Genomic DNA, 25,451 nt, shown 5'->3' on the forward strand with positions numbered 1-25,451 from the left:
TTTTTTCTATAGGATACCTCAAAATACAAATCTTCCTCGAATAAAAAATTCTGAATTTGTAATTTGTTCCAAGTAATATTTGGAATTTTTCTCATTAATCTTGAATGATATGATGCGTTGTCCTTGAAAATCACACTATGTTTAGGTAATTTCGGAAAAAGAGATTTTTCAAACCATGATTAAAAAATTGAACTTTCCATATCCTCATAATAATCTAGAGATGTATCTTTATTATAATTCTCTGTCCTTTATTGGGCGGTACTGACTTAACACTTTTTGTTATTATTCGTCCAAATTTGTTTCACTGTGTCATGAGTATCATATCAGGTCTCATCTAAATAAACAATATTTCGTTTCATTTTTTGATACTGACTTATCTGTCTGATATATAATTGTTTCTTAGTACTTTTCAGTAGTGTCTGGCGCTTGTCTATTGTTTTAAATTATTGGACTTAAGAAATAATCGTGTAAGGAATAAGAAATTGTTGTTGCTGAACATTTCTGAGACTTTCTAACCAATTCACTTCGAAGACTTTCAATAGTTGGAAACGTATAAGCCGCATACATGTTGTATATTGTTTTGGCTATAGGTTTAATTAATTGCGGTTCTATTTGTCTGAATTTGCCACAATCCTTTCTCCTCTGTCTAGAAGATGTTTCTCATATAATCTTGTAGCAGGTTGCTTTGGGCACTCTGGTTAAAAACATATTTCTGCAATTACCTCTGATTTAGATAATTCAGAACACAGTCCTTCATAAACATGTTTCAGCACATGTTTGGCATCATCGCAGATGTATTGCAAATGTCGCTTACGTTTTACTACACAGCTTTGTAAATCTTCCAATTGATTAGAGGATTTCACTGGCTCTTCAGCTCCAGAATTAATATCATACCACGGACGCCACATTTTAAAAGTATCTTCTTAAATGGTAAAAGAAGTTTAGAAAGGACTTTGAATGTAGCTGAATGGGTGTAGTAGTTATGGTTATACTAAAAATATTCTTGTTTTGCAAAATCTGCTTTCGTTGCTTTAAAAATAAAATATACCTGCATACCCAAGTGCAAAATACTGGACGGGGCGAAACGGGATTTTTCCTCCTAAACTATTTTATGGTTTAGGTCGCGTAAGCAAATATTGTTATATCTTATCCGAAGGATGCGTAAGTCTGCCGATAAAAGATAACGCATTATTATTTGTCATAATAGCCATATCCGATGTTTTGATTGGTTCACGTAGGACTCATAAGTCTCTTGGTCCACGTGGACTGATCAACAGTTCGATGAAAACTTCAACTGGATGGAACTTCAACTTTCAAAAATAGTACCAGGCACATCTAAATGTAAATATCGATGAGAATATTAAAACTTTGTATTATTATACACCCATCATTGATAATTTTGTAGTTAATAACTAGTCCTGGTAATTCTCTACAGTTGTTTGCATACCCAAGTGCAAAATACTGGACGGGGCGAAACGGGATTTTTCCTCCTAAACTATTTTATGGTTTAGGTCGCGTAAGCAAATATTGTTATATCTTATCCGAAGGATGCGTAAGTCTGCCGATAAAAGATAACGCATTATTATTTGTCATAATAGCCATATCCGATGTTTTGATTGGTTCACGTAGGACTCATAAGTCTCTTGGTCCACGTGGACTGATCAACAGTTCGATGAAAACTTCAACTGGATGGAACTTCAACTTTCAAAAATAGTACCAGGCACATCTAAATGTAAATATCGATGAGAATATTAAAACTTTGTATTATTATACACCCATCATTGATAATTTTGTAGTTAATAACTAGTCCTGGTAATTCTCTACAGTTGTTCTAGTTTTTACCAGACGAAGAGAAGAGAAGAAAAGAGGATACACAAAAGAAAAAACGAAACCACTTAAATAAGAAACTTAAACATATAGAAAACCTCAACAAAGAGAAAGAATTCTGAGCATTCTATAAGAAAGTTAAAATTAACAGAAAAGAATTCACGGCAACCACAAGACAATGCGGAAGTCAGAATGGCGACCTATTAACAACAAGAAAAGATGTATTGAATAGATAGGTGAAAACCTTTAACCAGGCACTTAATATTTAGGAAGAAGAAGAAAACCTGGAAGACGAAATAAAGAGATAAGGTAAGGGGAACAGACGAGAGGGAAAAGGAACCATCAACGATTCTTGAAGTTAAAGATGCAGTTAAAAAACTAGCCAGAAACAAATCACCCGGAATAGATAATCTCCCAGCTGAACTATATAAAGAAGGTGGCCATGATACCATAATGACATTACAGCAGCTTATAAAAGAAATATGGACACAGAAATCGTTCTCCAATGATTGGAATATTGGAATACTTTGCGCTGTACACAAAAAAGAAGATATCTTTGAATGCTCTAGCCACAGATAGTAGGGAAACTGCAGAACAAATAGTAGGAAAATACTAGGCTGGTCTCAGAGGCGGTAAATCGACAATTAATCAGATTGCAACCCTGAAACAAATTTTGGAAAAAGCACTGAAATATGGCATTGATACTCATCACACATCTATAAACTACAAAGCAGCCTACGACTCTGTGAATTGAAGAGAAATGTTCCAAGCAATGAAAGAGCTAGGAGTACCAAATCAATGGTAAATTTAACAAAATTAACTCTTGAAAAAGTTGAATGTAGAGTACGAATTCAGGAGGAACTGTCTGAACCTTTTAAAACAAATAAGGGACTGCGCCAGGGAGACCCTCTCTCCTGTATAATGTTCAATCTGGCTCTGGAAATAGTAATACGTGTGTCACAAATCACAACCACTGGTTCAATATATAATAAATCAGTGCAAATCCTGGCCTATGCTGATGATATCAATAGTGTTGGGAGAACGGAAAACGCTGTACGGGAGGCGTATGTAGCATTAAAAGAATCAGCTACAAAAATGGGTTTAATAGTAAACATCAACAAAGTATATGAAAATAAGCACGCAACCACAAATCCTACGACCACTTGTTATAGAAAACGACGTCATCGAAGTAGTGATCGAATTTGTATACCTGGGAGCGATCCTTAACATTGAAAATAATACTACCGCAAAGATAAACCGCAGAATTTGCACGGCCAACAGATGCTATTTTGGGCTCAATCTCCTCCTTAAATCCACAATTATATCGAGAAATATAAAAATAAAACTCTATAAAACAATAATAAGCCCAGTCCTAACATATAGTTCAGAGAACTGGACTCTAACAAAAAATAATGAAACATGTTAGGATGTTTCGACAGAAAAGTACTAAGGCGAATCTATTGAGCAGTGAATGACAATGGAGTGTGGAGAAGACGATACAACTTTGAACTTTATAGAATATACCAGGAACCAGATATCGTAAAACATAATAAGATAGGACGTCTGAGGTGGATAGGGCATGTACAAACATGCATGGAACAAAATCACCCAGCTAGAAAAACGCTCCTTGATAGACCCATTTGTCAGAGAACAAGAGGAAGACCCAGAACAAGGTTCCTTGATAACATCGATGAAGACATGAGAAATATGGGAATACGTGCTTGGCGGAGAAAGGCAATGGATAGGGACGACTGGAGAGAAATTCTTGGGGAGGCTAGTACCCACACAGGGTTGAAAAGCCAGAATGATGATGATGAACTACTCCTGGTAGAGTACTTTTATTTTAATTTTTTTAATCAGAAAAACAAATCAACTCATCATCATTCTGAATTATCTTGTTAATTAGAGTTATCGATATCGACATTCTGAGAACTGTTTAATATATATGTGGTGAATATATACAAATGTAACAAAAGATTCTTTACGTAAAGGATCACGTAAAAATTGTAAATTATTCAGTTTGACTTTAAAAATTCTACATTATCAGCTCTGTTAATCCCCACAAGATTATTTTAATCCAGAACAATATAATCCGACTACAGTCTTCACACTAATCGCTTCCATTCTCAAACTTTTCGAAAATTTAGAAACACTTGTACCCACTCATAACTTCTGTCTCCAGCTGCACACGTTCCTTCTTGACGAGATCTGAGTTTCGGCAAAGGTTTTGCTTTTTACTCTCGCCTCTTCGCCGTAGTTCAAATGAAACATGTCGGGCTACAGTAGTTCGTTCGCACGACTGAACATTTCTTCCAAGTACGGTGAAGACGTCGTGACGCCGACGCGAGTGATGAAGAACGGCAGAAGTTTCGGTGAAGGTGACGGTGATAGTGACATCTTGAGATTGTGGGAGTTCGGTGGAGGGGTGAGTTGTTGGTTTCATGAATTTTTTCAATACCAAATTGAATAATTTGCTTAATCACAATTCTTTGTGTAAAAATATTAAAAAAGAAGGAGATAATAATGGAAAAAATCAAAAATGTAAATGGAAAAACACTATTAAACAAGACTAAATATCTCAAAATTTCATGTATAATAACCCTAGGATGCATGACTTAACCGTTCTTTATATTTACTTAACATGGGTAAAAAATACCCGATCACAAATTTTATAGCAAAGGTCTAAATACAGGGTTGGTCGATGCAGAAAAAACGTAATAATTAATACCTACTTATCTGAATTTTCACTCGACTTTAATATGATCATAAAACGCAAATGAGCCAACCGTAAGAGATAAAGTAATAACTGAACGCCTCAGTGAAGAAGAACATAAATGTCAATATTACGTACCCACATTAATTTTTATAAAAATAATAAATATTGGTTTAGGACATTTCATTACAATTTAATAATAAATATATTTCGGGTACTAACGTCATATAAACTTATAATTAGTAATATAAATAATATATAATTAGATACATAAGTTGTCTTCCGATAACCAGACATCGTCATCATCATCAGTTTCTTCATTTCCCACATAAATAATAATTGTTTCTATTGTTTCATCTATTAACATATCGAGTTTCCAGCATGGTTCTTCCTCGGCTATGACATGTCTTGTAGTTTTTTGCCAATTCGCTGCCTGAGCATTACAAGGGTGTATGTGACAAATTAAAAAATCAACAATTTTAAGATAACAAGGTTCTATGTATCATAAGGCACCCATAGAACATTGTAAATCTAAAATATATGCATGCAATCCACTAAAATTAATCGAAAATCATTGGTGTATGTTATGAAAATATGAAAAGAGTGCAACATAGTCCTATGTTAAACATACAACTTTGTTGTTCGCAAAATTTTAGTGAACTTTCCAAACTCAAAATAGCACGGTCCTATGTAGTATGTAGAAACTGTCATCAATTTTATTACTCGATTTATATCTGCACAAAACAAACAATTCTAGTAAAAGACCACTTTTCCAAGGAAAATAAAGAAATATGCACACAGCAATATGAGGAAAATTCCGAAAATCAACTTTAGAAAAATAACAGTTTACAAGAGAAAAAATGTACTAGAAAGAGATCTAGAAATCCCGAGGGTTGGGCTTGCAATATTAGAAAACAAAATTTTGATAGAGGGCTAGAATACATTTCATCACGAAAGAAGTTAAGACCAGTAAGAGAGATAAAAACACATAAAGACTGCTTCGAGAAATGCATTTATAAATGTGCCAAAAATATAAGCGAAAAAGGCAGAAAAAATTTATTTTCTGATTATTGCAAGCTTGGTAGCAGTGAAAAAAGGATGTTTATTTTAAACACAACTGAAATGAGTATTCCACATCGAAGGAGAAAAGGAAAAAATGCCCAAAACTCAAAAAAAAACTAGAACCTTTAAATTCTTCTTTATATTAAGTAATAACAAACAGTTTTACTGCGAAACACTAGGTATAAGTTAAAAACCTATATACACCGTTTAGAAAAATTCTACAGAAACAAACACAATTCTTCAAAGTGTTCAGGAAAAGCATAGAAAAACAGTTACTTCAGATCAGATGCAACTTCCAATCTTGTTAGAGAGCATATTAATATGTTCCCTGTAATAAAAAGCCATTATTGTAGGGCTGATATTAAAGGAAATATGTAGAGGGTGACCTATCACTGCAAAAAATGTATAATATGCACGAGGATTTCATAAAGGAGAAATACTTGACTCCAGTAAAACTTAATGTTTATCGCAAAATATTTTATTCATTAACTATTATTCATTTAATAAACCTTCAAAAGATCTATGTGACCTCTGTGCTGTAATAGACTACCGGAAAAAAAAAACTTAATAAAGAAAAGAAAAAGCAATATGAAAAACACTTTTACACACAAGAAAAAATTTTACTGAGAGAAGATAAAAGGATGGATATTGAAAATAGTAACGCAGTACTGTGTTTTGACTTACAAAATGTATTGACATGTCCAAAATGAGACGTCAAAAATGTCTTTTGAAAAAGTAAGCTAAATGTGTATAACATGACAGCGCACCTTTCCATAAACCGGACTGTTTATTGCGCGATTTGTTCAGAGGCAATGCATGGTCGGGCTGGGAATGATATTGCCAGTCCTGTATACAGAATCCTGAAAAGGATTGTAGAAGACTATCCGTTAATGGACGATTTGACTCTGCGGAGCGATAGTTGCCACCCGCAAAATAGATTTATGAGCTTTGCTATTGCACATATTTTAAAAACTAGTACGAACTTAAAGAAAATTCAAATGAAGTTTTCAGTACCTGGACATTCCTGCATACAAGAGGTTGATTCAGTTCACAGTGCAATTGAACGCAGTTTGAGAAAATCTGAATACTTTTCTCTACTTCCGTTATTAAGAGTCCTTTTGTAAGTAAACACAAGAAAGCCTTACACCATACTTCAAATGAAAGAGCAAGATTTTCTGGTTTTTTCAACCTATTCATCAAAACTGAATTATACTGCAGTTCCATTTTCAAAGGTGGGTTCTTTACAATTTACTACAGATTTTTATGGCATTAGTTTCCGAACCACTTTTAACGAACGTGAATACAAAATCATCAGTTTAAGACAACGAAATGCGAGGAGACATACTGCTGAAAATAACGAAATACCCATATCAATAAACAAAAATGATGTTAAAGTCACCGTGGCACAAAACACGGTGTGACATGTACAAAACAAGCTCTGAAATCTATGTACAACTGGATGTCAGATGTAGATAGAAACTTTTATGTTCACATGTTTTCCAACACGTCTCAACACTAACAGTAAAACTGAGATTGCTGATCAGATAGACTAGGCGGGATCTGTAGAAATTCAGACCATAATGGACATTTTCCATAGGAAGCTATTTTTTTGCTGGAATCCCTTCAGGATGTTCCAAATATCGATAATCACGATATGCGCCAGTCGCAAACCCTGTGCTAAATTTTTTATTTAACAAAATCTGAAAACAATTGAAAATTTCTCATTTTTTTGCTCCTATTTTTGTTTATCATTCGGAAACTATTGATCCTAGAGAAAAAATTATAAGAAGTTAAAAGTTTCGTTATTCAATTTTACACAATATTTCGTTAGCTAGAAATTGAAAATTTAATGTTTATTGTTGAAAAAATAGCAATAATTGGAAAAAAAGTACAAAACAATGAAGTTAATCCTTTAAATGTTTTCGACTTTCTAAATTTGACTTACAAGCTCCATATTTCGCCTAGAAAAACTTTTTAATATGTTTAAAACGTGTGCTAAATTTTGTTAAGATCTAAAGTTTTAAACATTTTTTAGGTTTATAAACAAATTGAATAACTTTACGAGCTTTAAACATATCCCTCCAAAAAAAGAAAAAGACTTTAAAAAAAAATTATTGAAGATTGAGTCAAAATAAAGTTTATTTATGAAAAAAAAAATTTTTTTTTCGTTCGCCTTTGTTTTAACAATTTAAATTATTTATTAACAATTTATAAATATATATTTGTTTACTAAAAGTAACAATTTACTTGAATGTATAAATTGCAAGCTCAAAAAAAATACATGAAGAAAAAATGCAATTACTTGTTTAACATACAATTGTTTATTGCAAATTTCCCAATTTGCAATTAAAAATGGTATTTGAAAACATGATATTTGAAATCCTTGTCGTCCGAGACATCGATTCAAAAAAAGAGCAAAATTGGTTAACAAGAAGCCGAGATAATGCAATTTTTAGCGCGCGTTATGATTTTGAACTTGCCGATTCACATTTCGCGTGAATGTCCCCCACCACCCGAAAACGGTTTTTTATTTGTCTTTTAATGGATGTTGCCATGAAGCGCATTACGTAAAACTTTTCATATAAAAAGTACTTGACAAGACGAGGGTATTTGTTTAAAAACGAGCCCTCTATCACTTATGGTTACACTGCAAATGTATGCCAACTTTGACCTTCAATATCTCGGTAACTAGTAAGCCGAATGTATCTGTTTTTTTAAAGAAGCGTCTTTTAATGTTCTTTAAGTGTATAAATTTTGAAATTAATATGTTTAAAGATTGTAAAGTTATTCAATTTGTTTATAAGCCTAATATATATATATATATATATATATATATATATATATATATATATATATATATATATATAAAAAACGTTTAAAACTTTAAAAAAATTTCTAGGCTCTCCTAGTGAACCGATTCGAATTTTACAAATAGCGTTTGAAATTTTGAGCCTTCCTTCATATGTAAAAAAATTTGCAACTAACTGAGGGCCTTATTTAGGGCCTACTATAAATTTGAAAATTTGCGATTTTTTTCCACTAGGCTGGGTTGCAAAATTATTATGCAAAACCTATACGACCGATCTTAACAAAATTTAGCACACGTTTTAAACATATTAAAAGGTTTTTCTAGGCGGAATATGGAGCTTGTAAGTCAAGTTTAGAAAGTCGAAAACATTTAAAGGATTAACTTCATTTTTTTGTACTTTTTTTTCCAATTATTGCTGTTTTTTCAACAATAAACATTAAATTTTCAATTTCTAGCTAACGAAATATTGTGTAAAATTGAATAACGAAACTTTTAACTTTTTATAATTTTTTCTCTAAGATCAATATTTTCCGAATTATAAACGAAGATAGGAGCAAAAAATGAGAAATTTTCAATTGTTTTCAGATTTTGTTAAATAAAAAATTTAGCACAGGGTTTGCGACTGGCGCATATCGTGATTATCGATATTGGGCACATCCTGAAGGGATTCCAGCAAAAAAATAGCTTCCTATGGAAAATGTCCAATCCAAAACAGATCCCGCCTAGACTAAGAAGATAATGTTACAAAGACTTATGTTTCATGTTTTTGCACTTTTCGTTTTTTATTAGAGTCACGAAGTTCTAGGTTATTTTATTTTTCAATAAAAATATGGAAAAAATTAAATATTTTCTATTCCTTTTTTTTTTAAATGTGCTTTTGTAGTAGACTTTCATCTATTATGTTTAAAACAAAAGCAAATATACTTTCTTGTATACCAAATCTAATGGTCAAAATATTCCAAGTCATTTTTCTCAGTTTCTACATTTTGTATCATACAACCTTGTAATTCTTAGACAGCGAATTGTCAGATGAAATTTTTGATATCGGTTCAGATAATAGTTGACGAACATCTTGAAGTTTAAAAATGTTATATTATTTCTGGCGACATATCCCTTTATTTGAGCCCAGATTAGTTCTATGGGAGTTAACTTCATAGTGATAAGGTGGTAATCGCAACACTTTAACTCCATGTTCTTTGCTATTTCTATACTTTTTAAATTTTGGTGAATCTTGTTTGCATAGCTGCAATAAGTCTTTTGAAAAAGCTTCTGCTGGCACTACTATTTCATTGGTTATTAGCCAATGCAAGAGTTCTTGCTTTCTTAGTGTTCAGTAATGGTTCAATTAATCTTGAATGGTAACTGGCATTGTTTATGAGTATTACAGAATTGGTCGGTAATACATCTATCATTTGACTGAAATATTCCTCAAAAACACACGCAGACATATTAAGTCCACAGTCAAAAGAAACCAACAGCACACACACACACACACACACACACACACGCAAGTCATTTCTTCATGGTAGTCGTTCGTAGAATTTGAATTAAAATCTAGAAAGCCTCCATCAACAAATCCTTTATCTCCTCTAGTATGAGTGACAATTAAACGGCAACCTTTACCATTTGGAAATTTTAAGCCCATAGGCAAACATTCTATAAATGCCTGACGAGCATTTGTAACCAGTTTATCTTGCCAAACTGTTTTTACAGAATACCCTTAATTTATTTATGTTTCATTTCAATAAAAAATATTTTTGCCTTCTTTCCTCAATTTATTGTAAATAAGATGCTTCTTTAACTTCGGTCATATCTGAACACTGCTTCTGAAAGTCATATTCACTGCTTCGGTCATATCTGAAAGATGCTTCTTTAATTTCCCTGTCATCTCATTTGCATATATTGTCTATATAGAGGTAAACCTCACTAACTGCAAAATAAGTACAACAGAGATATTCAACATTTTGTTCGTTTTTTCCTTTATAATTTTATTTATGATTACTCTAAATAGAAGTGCTATTATTTATGGGGGTTAGGTGTTACTTTACTATCCTGTTTATAAAAGAAATGATCAGAACTCAATAATTTTAAAATTGTTAAGCTAAATGTACTTAATGAATTTTACCTCAAACTACGATATTCCTGATTAGTACTTACTGATAAAGTGACTAGATATTAAGTGATGAAAATGTTATTATTTCGTTTACTATTATAAATTATAATAAATTCCTGTAAAATTGAACAGAACAAAACAAAATATAACAAAAAAACTTATTTTAAGGATGAATTGATGTTGAATCTTCTGATTCCTCATCAAAATTGGGTTGTCATTTGTGGAGGTACTTGTTGGTAGAATTTTATAATAATGATGAACTTCATCTGGTATGAGATTTTCGTTGCAAAGTTTGACTAGATCTCGTTTCTTAAAAGTTGAAATTGGGAGTAAATCGTTATAGAGAGATTTTAACCTTATTTCTGAAATATCCCGAATACTCCTTCTTCCTGGACCACAAGAAATAATTAATTTTTTATATGGCGATGAATGGTCATATCTAAAAAAAATCACATCGGCATGTTCTTTTACAAAGAAGCATTTAATTTTTAGCCAGGATACTGTGCAGCTGTCTTCGTCTTTCGTTCTATTTTTTATTATTGTTCGTGCCAAATTATTTAGATCATAGAAATCTGTATATTTAAGTTCTCGTACTGCATACGGCTCCTTCTGTACTCTTTTCTGTTGTGCTAACCTAAATATTTCCAACCAATCGTTCATGATAAAAGCTGTTCGGATTTTTTAGAATGCTCTATCGCCGAATGCATAGAGTCGCACTCCATATGACTATGTCCTGACTTCAAAAATTTCTGTTCTATGCATTCCAAGTGCGTAGTATGCACTGCATAGAGAAGTGCAGCAGCCACTTGCTGGTTTCTATTTTGACCTCCACAAGTGTCTGAAAACAATGATATTTTCAGAACTGTTGAGGGTAAGTTTGTAATATACTTTAACAGAATAGATCCAATTTCGTTGTTGCCACGCTTTCCATTAACTTCATTCCAGCTGTAGCAATATGCGTGCTCACCATCTCGAGATGCAATTTTAGAGAGTAGTAAAATGGGGATACTGGGGAGTAAGGTAGTTGCAGTACACTTTGAAGGTCGAATGTTGCTGTCTTTAAATTTCTTGTCATTTTGAGATAACTTTTTGTCTGTATTTTTTGCTTCATGGCATTTGTTCTTCATTATTCTGTGCATTGAATATTCTAGTTCTAAATCTTGGTTTTTTGTTGCATCTGCCATGTTATATTTACTGCATGCTGCACATTGATCCTTTCTAGGAACGAAAAAAGAGTAATTATAGTCATTGCCAAAAATTTGCCCGTATTTCCAATGGCTGACTGGCTTTTGATTTTCAGCTAGACTTTCGAGATAGAGATTGTACATTTTTTTAATTGATAATTTAGAGTCTAAATACAGTCTTTAACTAGTGGCCCTTGTATAATGCGACTCTACAGCAGGGAATGACCCAATATGTTTTTTTAATAACTGGATAGACTCTTCATTAGTAGCGTTTGCTGGGATTTTGCGCCCCTTTTATCTTCACTGAAAAAACAACCTGCTGAATTGGTTCCTTGTAAGACCGTGTTTATGGGACCATTAGAAATACAAAGAGTTCTCTCCAAAAACTTGGCACATACTCTGTGCCGTCCCAAGGGACTTTCAAGGAAGTACAATCTTGAAACCGTTTTGTTGTTAACATTATTTTTTAAACATTTTGGTTTAACTGGTGTAACATTTTTTATTATAAAATCTTTTTGCCTCTTAAAATCGTTGAAAGACCAATATGATTGACACAATGTCTTCCTAACCTCTTCATTAAAATTTAATGAGCATTTATATCTGCAATATGTACAATCAACAAATTTGGGACCCTTTGCATTGCATTGTTTAAATTTGTTATAATATGGCTCACATTTGGAACGTTTCTCTTTAGTAATGTTTACTTTCCAGTTCTTTTATTTCGTCTTCGCCTTCTTGTTAATGTACATTTTTTGGTATGCATTTCTGTAGCTTCAGCGGAGTCTGATAAATCGGAGATATCTGGTGTCGGAGAAAGAGGTGAATTCGGTGGTCTGAAACAAGAGTCCATATCTATGTCATCAGAAGAAAAATCACTGTCACTGCTTGATGAATACGGAACGATTTTTAATGTACTTCGTTGTCTTTTAACTCTTGCCATTACAGCATCCTCTTTCGGCACCTGAAATATAAAAGTTAATTAGTCTCTGTATGATGATAACCGAATGGAGTAATTTTATGGAGGCCTTTGTCCAGCAGTGGACGCAACATCGGGCTGGATTATTGTGATGATTATGAATTACTTGGATAACAAATATAATAAGTAATATGTGTTTCTTTACCTGATCTGGAACAGTCTTCTCAGCCTCAGTGTGACCAAATAACTCATTGGCCTTGGTTTGTACACTTCCGGAATTAATTTCAGTAAACAATAAATCATTTTTTATCCCTTATTGATTCTGGAAATTAAATACAAAATTCAGTAACTACATACACAACTTATTATAAAAAAACGTTTAAACACTATTATAAGTAATTTTTTGGTATCATTGGTTCTTCATTTGCTTTATGTAATACACTTTCGACCATCCTAGTAATTCTGGAACTGGCAAACATTTGTGTAATACGATTTGAAAATCTCTGAAATAATAAATTTAATTGTTTTAAAGTAATTTTAAACTATTTCACTTGATATGACATACCTCAGAACTTGTAGAAGGTTTTGATGAATCAAAAAGTTTGTCTGCATAAGTTTTTCTAATTTTGGCTATTATTTAGGGATTTATTAAAATTAAAATAAGCATAGTCACAAACTTACAAGGAGACAGCATATATTTACACTATATTATACTTTTAACAATTTTAGTAATAAGTGCACACAACCACAGAGACTAAAACCTAACCTCAAACTCTCATGTACGCAGCTGTCAAATTACAAAACCACGTGTTAACAGTATTGCCGTGAGGTAAAAATCATTAAGTGCAACCTTACTTTTACCTCCCAACGAAATGTAAACAAAGTGCACTAAATGTTTTTTAGCATTCTATAACTGCTTTATTATTGGACGTAGCACCTAGTGAGTTTTACCACGCGAGAGTTTAGATGTTAAATGTTACTTACTGATACAAACATGGTTTTGAGCTAAAATACCAGTTAGTGAGTTTTACCTCTAAATAGACGATATATTTAATGTACTTGTTTTGTAATTGTAATTTTGTCCTGGTTCCATATTTTCTTTAAGTTATTGAGGATTTTTCCAGTAAAAATATTCCAGTTTTATTTTTATAGATTTTGTCAATATTTTGTATAAGGTGTCTAATAATGTTAATGTCCCTATAGTTTTCCGCTTTTCTCTTCTTAATACTTTTTAAGTTCAACGTTTATTCCATTATCTTTCGGATTTTTGCCCTTGAAGACGATTAATATTCCGTTTTTATATTCCGAATATTATATCCGAATATAGCGAATACTAATTCGCTAAATAATCTTACAAAAAATTTAAATTGCACATTATCTTCGATATATCCTAACCATATTAATTTAAGTGTAACATGGGTAGCCGTGGGTGGAATATTGCTTGGAGTAAATAGATATTTTTTTATTAATTACGAAGAAAATACCAGAATAAACAAGCTTTCAAGTTTTCCTTTGATCGATTCCTGTGAACACCCACATATTTCCAATTTATATGAATTTCCATCGAACATTTTCCGTTAATAAACAAGCAGAAAGAAGAGAGTTAATTTTGTAAAATTTAATGAACGTCAATTAAATTTTCCCCAATTGGGTCATATTGACAAACTCTATTAATATTTGAAATAAAAATTAGTCGCGAGCGTAGATTTTTAATTAATACTAGCGGACCAACTCGACATCGAGTTTTTTAAATGAAATTTTTATTTTGCGAGAAAAATTAAGAGATCAATACAAACAATATAAGCAAGAATATACATAACATTCATCAATAATAATGCAAGTAAAAAGTGTATTAAATATCACGAAATATTTCGTCGAAAACAATGTTTTTTGTTACAATGTTATCATTTAGCAGTTAATTTTGCATGCTGATCAAGAATCCGGTGTCAAATTTGCTCTATCTTGACGTTTTATGCGCGTTTCGGGTCACTTCCGGTGTCGGATCTCAACAGTGAGTACATATTTAGATTCGTCTCGACGAGACCTTTCGATCCATATATACATTGTGGGGTCTAAAACTTAAAGTAAATTTTAACTTCCGGTCATCTCAAAACCGGAAGTGAATTTTTATACCAAAAGTATATCTTGACAATCTCATACGTAATACTAATAATATTCCGAAAAAATATTTTAATTATCTAATATGGTTTTTGAGTAAAGTGGTGGACAATAAAAGGGCTTAGCGTTTTAGTATATAAGATTTTCTCTGTTTTGGACTGTTTTATTTGCCTAATATATCTGACCAAAGAAGAAGGATGAACATTACATAATAATCAATATTTTGCAGTTATTTCTCTTTAGCATCAGCTTCCTTAGTTTCCTCATGTTTCTATTGTTTAATATCAAGCTTAATACTCCAGTTTTATCCATCCTCTTCTTGCTCTACTGCACACATTCCCTGTATTTCTAATGCAACAATTTACCTATTACTGCGTCGTGGTCATCATCATATAGTGTTAACGTGAACTTTTTACTTCTCTGTTTGATCTTGCATATGTTCGTCTATCATCTGGGTCATTTGTTTGCAGCTACTTCTGGTATGCTTGTTTGTTGTTGTTTACTGCATTGTCGATGTCATTTGTCCACCAGAATGGAGTATCCTTTTTGCTCCTTTGGATAGTGCCAAGTGCCTTATAAGCTGCTTAGTTGACTTTATTTATTATCTCTTGGTAGGTATTCTGGGCTGAAGAGTAGATCAGGTTTGTTAATTTTTGGATAAGCCGTAACTTATATAAAAATGATGTTAACTCGTTTTGCAGTGCATCAATATTGTATTTGGGTGGATTCATTTCCAGTGGTTTTGATTTTGCAGTAGGTAACATTTTAATCTTACAATGGGTCTGTTGAATAAAAATAAGTGTTACCTTAAAAGTAGTAACTTTTAAGCACAAGCTAATACTTATAAGGATAAGATATTACTTATTTTTATTCGAATAAAAGTAAGTGTTTTCTTATAAGGTAATACTGGAAAAATATTCTGAAATTTAAGTATATACTTGTAAGTATTAACTTATGCTTGTAAGTATTTACTTTTAAAATTGTCTTGTGATGTTTTTATAGCTGCAAGACAAGTTTTAACAAGTTTGTAAACGTCGCGTGCGTCGTTGAGATTTCTGTGTAGTAGGTACATCCACGTCAGTTAAATTTTAGCGCTATAAATAGTCATGTCGTCGTCAAGTGAGGAAGAATTACCTGTCGAGAGTGGCTGTCAAAGGCTTATATTTGTAAAAATATTGAAAAATCATACGGTTCTTCTGAACAAATCAATGGTTCCGGCAATTGTTAAAAGTAAAGAGAAGGCATGGAAGAGATCAATTTATTAAGGCTTCTGGTACAAGTATTACTATTGACAAATTAAAAAAAATTCTCAATAACATGAAAACAGATGTAAAGAAGAAAACGGATAAAAATATGACTGGTAACAAAAAAATTAAATTGCGCGAGTGGGAAAAAGAATTTCTGGATATATTGAATTTTGAAAAAAATCCAGTATTCACGAAAATTCCTGGGGGATGTTCCATTGGAACTAACAATGGAGAAGCGAACAATCTAGAAAATACTGGATCAGCTAGTACCAATTCACAAATACCCTCATCTATAGGAACGTTGAAAAACCGCCCAAAGAACAAGAAATTTAAGTTAGAGACCGATGAAACGGAAAGTTTATCAACACAAGAGTTGCAATGACTTGTTCTTCTTGAACAATTAAATGTTGCTAGACTTCAAGCGCAAAGGGAAAAACTTCTGATAGAAAAATTGACAAATGTTTTGCCATATCTAATTCCTGAAGATAGTTTTGGAGCAGAAGTGGTTAATAATCGCATCGTATCAGAACTACGAGAATACATAGACTTGTAATGTATATGTAATTTCCAAATATGTACTGCCATTTTTAATGTATTTGTAATTTCCATATATGTACTGCAATTTTTAGTTTCACATTTTTTGTTTTCTTAATTTTGTATTAAAAGTTTTAGTGTATTAAATAGGTATCAAAACAAAAAATACTTGTTTTATATTGTAGTGTCTATGGCACAAAAATTGACAATGATATTTAAGTAAACAAATTAAAAACAACGTTAGAAAATTACAAAATCAAGTAAAATATTGTTTTTAAATATTATTGTTAAATATTGTTTCCACTATTAATTGGCGTTTTGCAGCTCCTCTTTGACGAATAATATCTACTTCCGCTTCATTGTAATGTACATCATGGAGGTCCTGTGGGTTTTCCCGTTCATTTTCGGATAACTTAAAATCGTCCCGTAGATATTTGCAAATATTATGCAAAACAGCACAACAAACAATGATCTTTGGAACTTTTGCCAAAGATACTCTTACTTTAGACCCTAATATAGGAAATCTCTGCTTTAGCTGCCCAAATACTCTTTCAATTATCACCCTTTCTCTGGAATGAGTGATATTAAATAATTCCTCGCTTCTGTTTTGGGGGTTTTTGAATGGGCATAATAACTATGGAGAAATTCCATATCCACTATCTCCAAGGAGGCAAAAATTGCCTCTAAAGCTATGTATAACTTGATAAATCGAACTTTGTTTCCAAATCCTCGAATCGTGAACACTTCCAGGCCACTGAGTGTCCACACTTGTAATCACCTCATTTGCATCACACGTTATTTGTACATTTATGCTAGGAAAACCTTTTCTATTAATAAATTGGTCACCAAATTCTGAAGGTTTTTTAATTTGAACATGGGTACAATCCAGTGCGCCAATAACGGTAGGTATTTGGAATCGATTTGCCCACTTTGTCCTTGCTTCTTCCATACCTTCCAGGTCAGACGGAAACTTTATCCACTGATGTGATTTCTCAAAAATTCTGTCAGCAACATTATTTATGGTTTTACATACAGTCGTATGGTGAACGCCGAAATCTTCAGCAATACCTGGTTGAAATCCAGTATGACTAACGTATCGCAGAAAAATCTCCATCCTTTGTCGAGAGCTAAGGGCACCTCCTCTGGTTTCATCTAGCTGTGGCAAAAAATAATCTGATAGAAAGTCTATACTTTCGCTTTCAAAACGCAATAGAACCTTAGACTTGCTGGGCCTAACGTTTTTTCTTTTCATGTAGTGTTTATGTTTACGAACATATATAAAGTCAGCCATAATTATAATAATCGAAAAATGTTTAGAACTACCACTCTACTAGTGTAAGTATGCATAAACTACTGGCGTAAGTATTCATTTGAGATTCCTTAACAAACAATATTAAGGTATTACTTACTAATTGTAGAATATCCTTCTTTTTATTCAACTAAAAAGAAGTAATAACTGGAAAAAATTTTGTGTAACCTTATACATTCAGTAACTACTTGAAAATAAAATAGATTACTTATTGCTCTAAGTAAACTCTTTTACATAAAGTAATTACTGTTCTTTTATTCAATTAATATTAAGTAAATACTTAAATACGAGGAAGTAAAAGCAAATACTTATTTTTATTCAATAGACCCAATATACCTAGTGGTCAGTTCCGCACTCCGGTCCTCTTAACACTCTTACGTCTTCGACTTGTATGTGTGTTTCTTGTTTTTTGCTAACATAATCTATAATTGACTTGGTGTTTCTCGTTGGTTGGACCCAGGTATACTTATGTATATTCATCTGACTTTAGAATCCTTTTAGGATTTTCAGAAAGTACTGTTCGCAGAATTGGATTGAATGTTCTCCATTTTCATTTATTTTTACATCTCCTTATTTACATATATACGCCAAAAGATAAAATGTTATTTTAATTACAGGCATTGTCGCTTATTCCCAAAAATATACAATATTCAGTGTCAAAATAGAAAAAGTTCAACGAAAATAAAATACACCCATCAGTTCTTCTATAATCTAATGAAACCAAATTTATTCTTCGTTATAGACCCTGTTATTTACTTCCTACTGATATCGGTAGTACATCAAAAACTAACACGACTTAAATCAAAAAAGCTTCCCACACTTCCACGACGTATAATAACCTGCTAATTGAAGTGCTTAGTAAATACATCACGTGGTATGGTCACGATCGTCGAATACTTCAAAGAACATGACAGACAATGCGTTCTTTTTTGTTTATTAATGTTTAATTTATGTTCTGGTTGAACAATGATATCATAATTGAAGGCGGTATTATATTTTAATCGGGATTCATTAAAAAATTTAACAGGATGTTTTGACTATTGTAACCAAAAGGGAATCAATTGTTTCTTGTGTTTCTGTATCAACATTTTGCGAAAAAAAGATTGACTTATTTGTTTACTGAAATGAATAATTTAACCACAAAAAGAAACATTTTTGATGTATTAAATGTCAACTTTGATTAAAAGAATTCTAGTTTTGATTTAATAACAGAAATTCTGGTTGTTTATAGACTAGGAAATTAACGATTTTCGCATGACACGCGTTTATACAGGTAGGTATCTAACAATTATTTTTCATAAATTTGGTAGGCAATAAACGAAATATGCAAAAGTTTATACGTCTCTTTACTTATAAACAATATATAAACAATGTATGATCACTATTTAATTTTAAATACTGAAGGTGAAGAAGACGGGTAAATTATATTGAAAATTGGCACAATTTTACTGAAAAAGCATAGAAAATCTTTTCAAATGAGGGTTTAGAAAATTATTTTTGTTAATTTCATTTTGATAATAGCTACAGAAGTCGATTTTTTAGGGATTATTTAAATCGCCTCCATAAGCCCAGATGGTTTCTGCCCCAAGAAAACATTAAAGTTAATGATCTTGTACTTCTTATCGATGACAACGCTCCCCCTCTAAAATGGCCATTGGCAAGAGTAATCGAAGCATTACCAGGTAAAGACGGCAAGGTTCGATCTGTAAAAGTAAGAACTAAAGACGAAACATTCATAAGATCTATTGTTAAAGTGTGTCCTTTACCTTATAATCATTTAGATGTAGGTCAGTCACATAACGGTCACATCAACGAGGGGACTATGTTGCGTAACAACAACGATTAATATTTCTAATTTATTTTAAGTATTATATATCTATATCATACTGTATATTAGTTTCAATGTTTAGATTTGTGAAATTCTTTTGTACCATTTAATAATCTGTACGGGCGCAGATAGCTTGTATTCAAAAGAACTTTCTAGACATAAGCATCTAAAGTCGTCTTAAGAATCAAGAATCATAATAATGAAAAGATCATCAGAAATTTCCTTATTATCGATTTAAGACATCCGAAAAACCCCAACAGCAAACGCAGTTTAAAAGTAATCTTTCCCATCGATCAAAAGACCAATCGTTTGAATCGAGCATTGGGTGAGCTTGAAGCTCTTGTTCGCGCTAGCCGCACTTCAGAAAGTGTAACCCGGTCGAAATATTGGTCAAAGTATTGGTACCAGTTAAAGTATGTCATTCATGCACATAGTTTCTGATCTTTATTTAGATTACATTTTTTGCAGTGCCGCACATATCGGCTGGTACAGGAGTGAGAAATCTAGGGCGCATCCCTCTATTTTTAAGTAGTGCAAATGAAGTGATTTGAGCCAAAATGAAACCCACTGATTTAAATTTAGTTTCATAAAATAATAACATTTTATGAGAGGAAAATTAATTTCCCTCTGATAATTCGGATATTAAGATCAAAAATTTTTGTACGGCTTTGATATATTTTGTTAATATTGACATAAATTATCAACAAAAACAAAATGTCGTACAAAAAAATGGTTCTAAATAGCTTTAAAAGTATTAAGGGTGCCAGGCAAAATTTTTTTAAACAAATTGCAAAAATAACCGGTTTTTGCTCCGAGAAATATTTTTTTAGGTTTCTTTCTTTCTTAGGTAAGAGGTAAGTTTGTTTTGTTCTTTTTATTACCAAGAAATTTATCTTAATCCTCAACTGGTATCGTCGGGTCATTTTGGACCCAACCGGATAAATTTCTCTTCGTATTTTGTTCGCACAATCGTCAGATAACGGCATCTTTTAGGATTTCTCCCAAATCATGCACATGCACCAGTCGATAAATAGTACTCTAAGTAGGTGGTTCGACTGTCTGGGGTCCATTCTGACGCATATATTTTTACGATTGTGGTTATTGAGGGAAAACGGTATACAAGGGAACAGGACAGGCACTTTTTTTAAACGATGATGATGGTAATATTAGTGACTCCCCAACTATAGACAGTGATCATGCCAGTGACCCATAATATGATATTGTGTGTGAAAGCCATATTACAGAGAATATGAATATTAATGAACCATGGCCTTTAACAGTCGAGATATCAGCAATCAGAGTCCTATACTTTTAGTAGTAATGATAATGAAAATAGTGAAAGTTTTCAAGAATTATCAAGGTACGTTTTTGGCAAAAATAGATACAAATGGTCAAAAAATCCACCAACTACTGGCAAAACATGAAGTCAACATTGTAGTCATAACATCTTTCTGTTTTAAAGTTTGCTGCAAAAAACTGTTCAGAAAAAACTCCGTATAATTTGGAACCTTTTAATTGATGATGCTATTATAAACATAATTGTGGAATGCACAAATGAAAAAATTAGCGATCTGTCATATCGCATGTAGCTTCTTTTGTTGAGCATATGGACTTTTTAGAAATAAAAGCACTCTTTGGACTTTTATATCTCAAGTCCGTCGTTAACTCGAATCATGAGGATGTTGAAGGACTATTTGCAAGTGGCTTCACGGGACGCTATATATTTCGTGATACGATGTCACTGAAACGATTTTTATTTCTGTTAGCTGTCTTAGGGTTTGACAGCGCGACTACAAGGAATGAGAGACTTAATGATAAATTGCGTTATATCAGTAAAATTTTTAATAAGTTTATAGAAAACTGTAATGTTTGTGTTATATACCAAATGACTGTTTAACTATCGATGAGATGCTCGTTGGCTTTAGAGGTCGTTGGTCCTTTCGTGTTTACATAAAAAGTAAACCTAACAAATATGGTCTAAAAGTGATGTGTCTCTGTGATACCAACGCTCATTATTTGTTAAATGCCTTTATTTATGCAGGTAAAAAGGAAGTATCCAATCCCCAGAACCTTTCTCTTCCGACATTATCAGTATTATCTGAAAGATAGATCAGTATTATCTGAAAGAAAGGAAGAAACATAACTGGTGATAACTGGTTTACCTCAATTGAATTGGTAGACCAATTGCTCGCACAAAAACTAACCTAAATCGGAACGTTACGTAAAAACAAAAGAGATATTCCATCGTATATAGTTCCGAATAAAAAAGATGCACTTCATTCGTCTAAATTTGTTTTTATTGCATCAAAAACAATGGTTTCTTCTGTAACGAATCAAAATAAGTCTGTACTTCTTCTGTAATCAGTGCATTATGATGACAAGATAGATGACATTATAAAGAAACCTGATATCATGCTTTTTTACAATTCCATTAAATTAGGGGTAGATAGTCAGGATCAGAAATATTCTACGTATAATACTGGTAGAAGAACAAGAAGATGGCCATGTGCGATCTGGTATGTTATTATGAATATTCCCTGTGTAAATTCGTTTACCCTTTTTTAAACTGGGACTGGCAGTGACATGACAAGGAGACAATTTGTGATCACTTTGGGAACATCAATGATTATATTGCACATATGCAACGCCACCTAACTCTAACGAGGCTTCTCAGGAAAAATTCCGGTGATAATTCGTAAAGTTCTTAAACTTGGTGAATTAGTTATACTGAATGAAGAGCCAAATTGACCACACAGCAGGAACAGAAGCCTTCCAGAAAACGGCGTAGATATTATATTTGTCCATCAAGCAAAAACAATAAACGCCAAACTGTTTGTAACACATGTGAAAATCATATTTGTACAAATCACAGTACCCAATTACACCAATGTTCAAATTGCGTTAAAAAAATAATATGTCTCAAAACGTCCTTGCAGATTTTTTTGTATTTAGTTTTATATCAATAAGACTTTAACCTTTTAAAACAATAACTCTTTCTTTGTTTGAAACCAAAAGAAAAATTTTTTTGAATAATTATTTTATACTTGAATAAAATGCCGGGTCAGAATTGACCCGACCATACCAGTTATGAGTACAAAAATGACGATACCAGATACACCGATAATTTTTGTATTTTCCATTTTACACTAAAAAGTAATAGGGATAAAGTTGTACACAATTTAATTTGCTATACATAATTTCTAATCAAATTTTCTGCAGGATTGCTTACCCCTTATTCCAAGATGGCGAGTATTCAAGAACCCGGTCAATTTCGGAGCTCTGTGAAAACCAGAGAAATTAATGAAATTAAAAAAATTTGTAGTAAAAATTATTCTTTAAAAAACTCTCTATAATATTGCTCTGATGTTGTTTTTTTTTGTAAAATTACGACACAAAAGTTATAAGGCCCAAAAGAAAATTTGTTCCAAAATTTTTAGGTATTTTTGTTTATAACTTATTTATTTAAATTTTATGATAAAAAGTAATGGGAATAAATTTGTAGACAATTTAATTTGCTAAAAATAATATTTAATATAATTTTCTGTAGGGTTGCTAGTTTACGAGATACAGCGCGAAAACCGATTGCAAGATGACGGCCGCGAGACAATAGTGGCGACCCCACAAACTTATATTAAATTACTAGTACTTAAAAGTAGTTAAAGTACTTAAGCTTATATTAAATTTACTCTCCCAACACCCCAAAAGAATAAAATTGCGTCCTCTTATAAATGCACGCTAAGCCCTAAAAAATGTAACATTTCAATAGACTATCAGCTATGCAAAATCCGTCAGTTAAAAATGTACGGCATTGTTTTTTTTCATTCAACTACTTTTAGGTAACTAATAACAGCTACAGTATTTAAAATATAGCATAACATACGCCACAGAGTACTTTAGAAATATGTTAAATTTTCAAATTTTTCAAGAAATAATTATCTCATCGAAAAACAATAATTCTATTCCCAAATACCGATAAACTGTTTATAAACACTAGCAACAACCCTGGTACAAAGAATTTATATCACGAGCAAGAACCATAACTTTTAGACGGCATACATAGTTGCCAAAAATTCTTTCACGCATCAAGTAATCAATTGCAATTGATGCAGTACGTTTTTGAATGACCTCAACGAATGGGGGTTAAAATCAAGTGTTGTGTCCTAGATTTCTCACCCCTGCTGTATAAATGCGTTACTGCACTTTTACTAGTACCAATATTTTGTACGGCATTATGTTGCAGGTCATTATGTTTGTATTACCTACCAAGTTATAAATGCCGTACAAATATATTGGGCCACAATACTTGAGTGAAGTTTACCTTACCAGTTTAGTCACCTGTACCGATAAAAATTGACGGCATAGGTTCTAAAGTTGTTATTACATATTGTATAGTACCTATTATTTTATATGTGATTCATGCTGGGTCAAATAGCCTCTTAAAAATGTCCCATGGGATTTTAGTCTATATTTCTGTGAACATTAGAATTTAAAACTCCTATTAGCTATCATGCACCAGTTTATTTCCATGCCATAGAATTTACAAATGGCAGATAAATAGTAACGATATGGCCTAGATGATATTTTCTTCTGAGTTAATTCATCAGTTTTAGTATTTGAAAAAGTAAAATATACCTTCAAACCTAGAACGGTATACTGGTGTCGCCGGCGACACCGCGCAGTTTCGATTAGATGTAGTCAGAACGTTCCTACAGAAGGGAAGATTCTCAGTACCTTTACCTCTTAGTCTTTTAGTTTCAAACCAACTGTACCCGTAACTGTTTGTCGGGCGCTAATAATAGCTATTTAAAATATTTATCCGTGTTACATACGACACCACAGTACAATTCCTGTTATAATTTTGAATATAGAAGTAAATGACTTGAACAAGCAAACCGTTGACTCAGGCTGAGTTAGAAAAAATTGTGCGTGCTTATGAGGTTGGTGAGAGTGATGAAGGTCCCTTTAAATAATACAGAATCTGAATGTTTGAGTAAGGATGAAGACAAAGAGCTTAGTGAAAGTGAACATTCTGATACCATTTTAGCCGAACCAGAGGTTAGTGAAGAGGAGAGTGAACATTCGCAGAAAGATAGAGATCAAAAAAGAAAAGTAGTATAATGGAAAAAATGGTTTTAAGTGGTATAAAACTCCGTTTTTCTTAAAGAACACTAGCATAGTTCAAAAAAACATAGTGCTTCGTCTACCAGGTCCAAAGTCTCACGCCTCAAATACACCAGAAGAGATTCTGACTTGGAAACTATTTTTCAGCGACTCAATGATAAATTATATTACTCAATACACAAACCAAGAAATCTCTAAACACTTTACTAAATTTAGTCGAACTCCAAATTGTACAGCTATTACAAGCAAAGAAGAGATTTTGGCATTATTTGGTCTTTTATATATGAGTGGTATTCTAAAAACTAGCTACCTGAGTACCTCGGATTTATGGTGAAAACAATTTGGAATTCCAATTTTCAGAGCAACAATGTCACAAAAACGCTTTGAATTTTTGATTAATTGTCTTCATTTTGATGACGAAACAACTAGAGAGGAAAGGAAACGTGATGATAAATTTGCACTTATACGATTTCTTTGGAATGAATGTATTGAATATTGTAAAGCTAATTACACTCCTGGCCCATATGTGACATTTGATGAACAGTTGCTCAGTTTTCGGCAGATATCCTTTTAAAGTTTATATTCCAAATAAACCAGACAAATATGGAATTAAAACCGTTATGTTGTGCGACTCTAAGACTTTTTATATGTATTCTGCAATACCATATGT

General features: G+C 32.4%; 1 protein-coding gene across 2 annotated transcripts in view; it reads left to right on the forward strand.

The window, feature by feature from the left end:
- Nucleotides 1–25,451, forward strand: part of LOC140447393 (four and a half LIM domains protein 2-like) — a 402,290-nt gene that overhangs the window by 35,727 nt on the left and 341,112 nt on the right. Inside the window, exon 1 of one of the 2 annotated variants that reach the window (XM_072540016.1) lies at nt 4,082–4,252. The exons of the other annotated variant lie outside the window; for it this stretch is intronic. Coding sequence (XP_072396117.1) covers nt 4,097–4,252 — 156 coding nt within the window. The 5' untranslated portion in view covers nt 4,082–4,096. Of the gene's footprint in view, nt 1–4,081; nt 4,253–25,451 lie in introns of those variants that run through there. 2 annotated transcript variants of the gene reach the window in all.

This window comes from Diabrotica undecimpunctata, chromosome 8, assembly GCF_040954645.1.
Source record: "Diabrotica undecimpunctata isolate CICGRU chromosome 8, icDiaUnde3, whole genome shotgun sequence".
NCBI lineage: Eukaryota > Metazoa > Arthropoda > Insecta > Coleoptera > Chrysomelidae > Diabrotica > Diabrotica undecimpunctata.